General features: G+C 31.1%; 1 protein-coding gene across 2 annotated transcripts; it reads left to right on the plus strand.

Moving 5' to 3' along the window:
• Positions 1–3916: 3916 nt before the first annotated feature.
• Positions 3917–7720, plus strand: LOC133306577 (wax ester synthase/diacylglycerol acyltransferase 4-like). 2 transcript variants are annotated; one of them, XM_061506897.1, is made up of 5 exons: positions 3917–4193; positions 4308–4880; positions 6486–6839; positions 6961–7098; positions 7293–7720. In XM_061506897.1, exons 1-5 carry the CDS (start codon positions 4008–4010, stop codon positions 7455–7457), a joined length of 1416 nt encoding a protein of 471 aa, XP_061362881.1. In that variant the 5' UTR covers positions 3917–4007; the 3' UTR covers positions 7458–7720. The 2 variants fall into 2 exon arrangements, with proteins under 2 accessions (XP_061362881.1, XP_061362882.1); XM_061506898.1 differs by having other exon boundaries at positions 4017–4193; positions 4295–4880.
• The last annotated feature ends 475 nt before the right edge of the window (positions 7721–8195 follow it).

Consider the following 8195-nt stretch of genomic DNA (forward strand, 5'->3'; position numbering starts at 1 on the left):
ACCGGTGTGACCCGGTGCGACCCGACCGATTTTCGTAAAAACCGTTGACCCAGCCCGGTCTATAAAAAAACTAATTTATTTTCATAAATTTAATGTTTTCTTTTTTTTTTACTTCTAAACACAAATGATTTGTTTTCTTTTGAAATATTTGAGTGATTTATAGCTTATTAACTTACATAGATTATGTACCTATAAGGCTACAGGCTACAACACTAATATTATCTTGATTATGCAATATGCAGGAAATTTTGATTTGATTTATAGTTAGAGATGTCGTTTACTGACCCTGAAACACTAGTATCACAAATATTATATGTTTGATTGATCTTTTGTTGGACAATGATATGTAATTTATTATTTTCATATTAAATTTTTTGAAATTGGTATATTTTTTTACAAGTATTTAAGTATATTTATAGTTTTTTTAATATAAATTGTAGATTTACATATACTTACCGGGTCATGCGGTTAAACCAGTGACCCAGTACCTCGACCGAGTCAATAACCGGGCCGGGTTTAATAACATTGGTTATATGACTTAGGGAAATACATATGTTATGTAACATAATACAAAACCAATTTCCTACACAAACAAACTTTGGTGGGACCCATCATGAAAAAAAAAATGAAAAACAAAAGAAATGATGATACAATATTCGATGTGTGAGTATGAATGCTTTTCCATATCATGTTACATGATAGAAATATTACTCTATGATTTATCATGGACTGTTATATGTATTAAATATAAATTATATTATATATTAAAAATTTTATTTAATATCAAAACGTGTCCCAACGTATCGAAATATGACATTTTTTGGAATTAACGTGTCGGCATGTCGTGTCGTGTCGTATCCCGTATCCCGTGTCGATGTCGGTGCATCATATGTTATACTTATAAAAATGTATCAGTGAGACCCCTTATATATATATATGGGTAAATATTTCTACAATCACTTTAGATAAGGTTATCTACAGCTATCCAAAAAATTACGTCGTTTTGATTAATGAATGGTGTTTTAGTAATTTTAGGTGAATTAATGAAGGGTGTTTTCATAATCTTGTTTATTTTTTTATCATATACATTTTACTGAAACACCCTTCATTGATTCACCTAAAATTACATAAACATCATTCATTAATTAAAACGGCGTAGTTTTTGGGTAGCTGTAGATAACCTTATCTAAAATGGCTGGAGAAATATTATTTCCATATATATATATATATATATATATATATATATATATATAAATATATATATATTCCTTATATTTTTATCCCATGTTTAATAGGCTAAAATAGGTCAAGGCCAAGACTTTTAATTTTTGAATATAGGTCAAACCAGATTTGTAATTTGAGGCCTACACAGACTAACAGGTCAGGCCAGACGTAAGTTTTTTCACACATGTCTGGCCTATTTAAGTCAAAGCCTAGCCTATTTACACCCATTGGGTCAATGATTGAACGCATGACTTGATAATTATATGCAATTTTATAATTTATATTAAAAAATAATAAACATACTCAAATATCTAAAAAAAATGATAAAATTTTCAAATATTTTAATATAAAAAATAATAAATCACACATTATTATCCAATAAAAGATCAAACAAAAATATAACGATCGTGATATGGGGCTTCAGGTTCAGTAAACGACATCTCTAGCTATAAATCAAATCAAAATTACCTGCATAGTGCATAATTGAGATAATATTGTGTTGTAGGTACATAACCTATGTAAATCAATAAGCAAAAAAAGACTCAAATATGTCCATTTTATAAAATTAAAAAAATTGAACATTTTTTTTCGTGACCAGGCCGGGTCACCTATTTTCACGAAAATCGGCCAGGTCGCACCGTTTCTGATGCAGGGCCAGTCCGTTGCTTTATCCAGATCGGTTATATGACTGGTTTACCGATTTCTGGGTTGATCTAGCCGAGCCTATCTGGTTTTATTAACATTGCTACACATAAAAGTGCACAGGGCCCATATGGACCCATATAAGAAGAGAGAGACAAAAATATGATCCCACAAAAACTTTTTTGTGTAAGTAGGAGATAATTTATCTTCTATAACATAAGAAATATTATACATATAAAAAATAACATTTAGCTGTTATAAAAATAATAATTCATGGTTATCTGGTTCAATTGTGTTTTGACTGATTTAGACTAATTTTACATGGTTTAACGAATTCGATCAGACTTAATTTTAAGTGTTTGAATCAGACTTAATTCGATCAGTCTTATCCAATTGTGTCTGAAGAGAGAATGAGAGATGGGAGAGGTTTAGCATATTGTAGAATCAGTCTTATCCAATTGTGTTTGAAGAGAGAATGAGAGATGGGAGAGGTTTAGCATATTGTAGAAGAATAATTCGATTTGTCATTTTCGTATGGGCCCTATTCATATGATATACCAACGACAACTGATCACAACCTTTATAATACACGGAAAAGAAAAACGAAGTGAAGTATTTATAACATGATTTTCCTTAATTTAATTCAAAATTTATTATTATTATAATTTAATATATATATATTTTTGGAGTTAAACCAACTTTAATTATTTCTTTGAGGCAGTTAACTTCCTCCGCTATCTAGACAATACTCACTATATAGAACTAATCTGGAATGCAAGGTGGTTTATGTATGGAAATATTTAAACTATTCTCAAAGATAGCATGTGGAGATTAAACTAAGACCCTTTCTTTTCCACTTACTCAGCTCAGTTTCTACCGACTGAGCTACCACCATTTATAGAATGGATTAACATTTTTCTAGAAAATAAAGTTATCTCCAACAATTCTAAAACGATATTATTTTGAAGTTTAGAAAAAAATTAAAATATTTTGATAAATTTTATGATACTAGGGGAAAATAAAATTTTAAAATATCATTTCTTTTTCTAAATCTCAAAACAATATTATTTTGAGGTTGCAAACAAAATTATGGGAGAAAAAATATTTTCTTCAAAAATATGTCTTATTTATTTATTTTAGAAATAAATTTACTTAAAAGAAAAGTCTTTCCCATGTGACAGACATTAGCAATTAATGTGCCACTCCCCCAGCACATGCATGGTGATCTGTATTTTGGGGGAGCTGAGGTGTGTTATTATTATTATTTTTGAAGAGTGTGATTAATGGACAAATTAAAAAAAAAATTTATGCGATTTAACTTTTCTGCTAGTATTGTTTTAAGAAACTACTTAATTATAATTACGAAAAAAAATATTGAAATACTTTTTAGCCTTTATTTTGTTTAACTTATTTTTTTTGGTGAGCTTTTGTTTAGCTTATTTAATTATTAGAAAACTTAAACATATATTTTTAATTAAAAAAGACTTTTTCTTAAAAATACCACAAATAAACAGCTTAAAACATGTTAGGAGACTTTTGAATTGCAAATTTTCGAAAAAGAAAACAATACATAGAAAGAGATAATAATTAAGGTAAATACCAAAAAATAAATAAAAATAATTAAGCTGAGATTCTAGTTAAATACCTAACTCTCGCTCGGGTAATGGAATCCTCTTAATTTGACAGCTTCAACTGGGATGGTATTAAGGCATTTTCTTTTTCAAATTTCTTCATCCATTACTTGATTAATGTTTTGTTAGATACATATAAAAAATAACTCTTTTAGTAACATTTTCTTTATTCTCTAAGACTCAGTAGAAGCATTCTAACTCTGATGTCAACAGAACACAAGGAAGAATAGGGTATCGAATTGAAAGATGTATACGTGATGCTGTAGTTAATCAACCCAAAAGCTTAATTTGTTAGGTGTGCAACTGTCCTTATCTTCCAACTCCAAACCATATATATTTTTCATCTAAAGTGTGCAAACATCATCTATAAAACAGGATACGGACAGTTCTATATATGTCTTGTTTAAGTATATACAATGTACTGCTATATATATATATATCTCATCAGTCTGGGCTTGCCTTATTGAAGTCCTACATCAAGTCTCTCATTAACACACAAACAATAGCATAATGGACAATTTCTATGAAGAGGTTCAAGAGCCAGTGAGTCCTCCAGGACAATATTTCAACAGCTCAGTGTTTTGTTCCTATGTTTTTAGCTTTCTGGAAACAACAATTCCAATTGATGACTCACCAGCTATAACTTTGCTTAAAGATGTCTTCCTCCCTATCAACCCACGCTTCTCCTCTATCATGGTACTACGTTTGCATTTTATCTTAAACTACCAAAAAATTTCATAAAGCTACTTGACAGTTCATCATATTGACCATTTCTTAATTTTTATTATTCAATTGAGTGTTTTACCACAGGTCAGAGACAGAGATGGTAAAATGAGATGGAAACGGGTTGAAGTGAAGCCTGAAGAGCATGTAAAGATTCCAATATTTCCTGACAACACTTCATCTGAATTATATGACCAATATCTTAGTGATTATGTGTCAAGGATTCTAACAGAAAGAACACCTCAAAACAAACCACTGTGGGAAATCCATGTTATCAAGTATCCAACAAGCACTGCTGCTGGCACCATGATTTTCAAACTTCATCATGCGCTTGGAGATGGTTATTCCCTCATGAGTGCTCTTCTTTCTTGTTTACAAAGAGCTGATGACCCTTCTCTTCCACTATCTTTTCCTTCAAGAACACAACCAAATTCACAATATGCAAAGAAAAGCTTGTTTAAGAAGTTATCTTCAGTTATCTCCTCCTTTTTTAGCTCCATATCAGATTTTGGGTCCAGCTTAATGAAGGCAAAAATGACCAAAGATGACATAACACCCATAAGGTCTGGATATGAAGGAAATGATTCTCAGCCTTTTACCTTGTCAAGCATATCATTATCTCTTGATCATATCAAAGGAATCAAGTCAAAGCTTGGAGTGGTAAGATTAGCTAGATCAAGCTAAGTTAATTTTGTCAACGGATTAAACTAGATTAACTATTATTATTATTACTATACATTTTAGATCGGCCACACAAGTTCAGTCTGCTGGGCCAGCCGCTAAAATTCATACAAGGGGTTATATCTGTGTATCCTTGAAGTGAGACAAATATTATTTTAATACTAATCTCATTCCCTATGCACATGCATCCATGCACCAAGTGAAAATGGTTGCCTCACACCTAGTGGGACCATAAGGGCAAAATGGTTATGGCCCATTCTTTTTTATGATTGGAGAATCTTTTTCACCTATATATATATGTGTGTGAAAATAATTATCTCATGTTGCATGAGATAATTATCACATGCAACAAAGATAAAATAGTGGAGTCCATTATTTTTTTTATTTTTTTTTGTAAAAGTAGTGGACCCCATAATTTTATCTCTGTTGCATGAGATAATTATCTCATGCAACATGAGATTAATAGATCCCATATATAGGGTTAATTTATTCTACAATAATTTTAGATAATTTATCTGCAGTGTACTATTTTAACTAAGTTTTACTAGTAAGACTTAGTTATACTAATAAAGCTTTATTTTTTTTTTCTATTTTAAGACATTTTCAGTTGACATGGTGGAGAGAAAAAAAATTATTTTACTATTATAACTAAGTCTTACTAGTAAGACTTGGTTAAAATCATGCACAACAGAGAAGATTATCTAAAGAAAAAGTGGAAATTATTTTCCCATGTATATATATATATAGATAGGATCATTTGACACCACTGTCAAATTTCAAATTTGACACCTCATCTGATAGTCGTTAGATCAAAAAAGATAAATGGTGTCACATGCTTGCAAATCAGAGTCGTTGATCTTTTTTGATCTAACGACTATCAGATGAGGTGTTAAAAGATCATGCCCCATATATATATGGTAAAAACTATTCTCATGTCACATGAGACAAGTTTTCTCTCTTACACACCCTTCGATAACTGTGCCACCTTTTTTTTCTTTCTTTTTTCTTTTTTCAAGTGGTGGAGCCCACTAGTTTGTCTCTATGACATGAGATAACTCTTTCCTTTAACATGAGATTAATAAAATCCTATATATATGGGAAAAATATTTTTACAGTTACTGCAGATAACTTATCTGCATTTATTCTCAAAACGACGTCGTTTTGGTATTGAAATATTAAAAAATTATAAATATTAAGACTATTATAACCCTGCAATAAATTAAAATTACAAAAATACCATGATTTCCGTCCCAAAACGACATCGTATTGGACTTACTGCAGATAACTTATATGCAGTAACTGCAGAAAAACGCAAACCATATATATATATATATATCTTTTAGTGCCATTGAAGAGACACATTTTGCAAACTCATTTACCTTGCTGCTCTGGAATACAGCCACAAAACCCATCGTTCCCAACTCATCCCCTTGATTCTCAGCCACTTGCGGTGACTCTTGTATTGTGTTTTGGTCTTTACCTTTGTCTCACTAGATCCGTATTCCATTCCATTAACATACTACACCTGTAAAGTTAAACATACCGATTTCTACTACTCAAACAGTTTATTTATTACAAATGCAGACTATAAATGATGTGATTTCCGGGATCATCTTCTATGGGATTCGGCTTTACATGCAAGAGATTAACAAGAAGACAAAATCATCCAATTCCACAGCTGTGGTAATGCTCAATACAAGAAATATTAGAGCTTACCAATCAGTCAAGGAGATGCAAAAACCTGAGGCCAAAGGTCTTTGGGGGAATAAAATTTCTTTCTTGCAAGTAGCAATACCTAAGCTAAGCCAATCAAGAATCTCCAACCCTCTTGAGTTTGTTTGGGATGCCCGTAAACTAATCAAGAGGAAGAGACGTTCTTTCAGTGTTTATCTCATAGGTCTGTTCTTGGGTCTTGAGATGAAATTAAGAGGACCCGAGGTACGTATATATGTGTAATTTAATTTATTATTTTGGTTCAGAGAATCACCCTTTTTAGTACGGTACAGCTTCTCTGCTTTATTCTGTTCAATTTCTCTGATTTATTGTGTTGATGTTTTAGGCTGTAGGTAAAACAATCTACAACACTCTTGGGAACTCTAGTGTTGTTATCTCAAACATACTTGGGCCAGTAGAACAAATGGCTTTGGCAAATCATCCTATAAAAGGCTTGTATTTCACCATGACTGGTGGACCTGAGGTATCTTTCTTTGTTTGAAGTTTCATTATATTCTCTTTGCTCTTGTTTTGACTAGACACTTTCTTTTCTTGGCAACACTTGTTGAAAGAGTAACAAGTTTTTGCTACCACCTCTGATACATATATAGTCGATAAGAAAATGTGTCACAAGCTTGGATTATTCGTGTTCTAACATGCTTACTTGTATGGTTGCAGAATGTAAACATTACAATTATGAGCTATGAGAGAGTATTAAGAATCACCTTGAGAACACAAAAGGGATTCATAGATGAACAGAAATTCAAGGGCTTTATGGAGAAGGCCTTTGAAGACATATTCAAGGCAGCTATGGAGATCTCCGAGATACCCAACAAAAATTAATTGGGACATATTCATACATATATAATTCTACGTACAGATATATGTTGAAGCGAGATTTGGGATGCAAATAACAGGATATCAATCATTCTAGAGAGAGTCACTCACATTAATAAACCATGGCTGCTTAATTATTGTAATTGAGTTTTAGAATAAGAATATGTTTTTTAGACAAGGAAGATGGAGAAATCCAGTGTAGATTCTATAAAATACAGTTTCTATCACTTTTCAAAAACTTGCCCCGGTACAACATTGTTTATTTTAGTGTGGATTTTTTCTATTTAAATGAAACAATTTTACATATTAGTCAAGTGTATGTATTATGGATGAGATTTTGTTTTTACTCAAATACTTATAGAATAATTCATTTCCTTCCCGTTAATCGCACCAATCTTTGTCGTGACTCATTTGCATTGTTTCCATTACTCCTCTTTTTTATATGTTATAGTTATACAAAATTGATATCTATCTCAATTAGAGAGGATTAAAATTTTGTTTGATCAATTGAACCAAATTGGGTTTGAGATTTTTCAGAGTGCTAGTGGTACGTACTTGGATTTCTAGAGTGAAGAATCAAAGTTGTAATTGGGAAAATATAAAATTATTATATGAGAGGATTTGTTAAAAAAATATAAAATTATTAATATGATCTGTACCAATGTTTTTATATGAACTGAACTCAGAAAAATGAAAAACTAAAATTAGGTAGGTAATTGGTAATTTGTAATTGAAAGAGAGAAT

The sequence above is a fragment of the Gastrolobium bilobum genome, unplaced genomic scaffold, assembly GCF_033153095.1.
Source record: "Gastrolobium bilobum isolate Gb01-03AN ecotype WA unplaced genomic scaffold, APGP_CSIRO_Gbil_v1 utg2911, whole genome shotgun sequence".
Classification (NCBI taxonomy): domain Eukaryota; kingdom Viridiplantae; phylum Streptophyta; class Magnoliopsida; order Fabales; family Fabaceae; genus Gastrolobium; species Gastrolobium bilobum.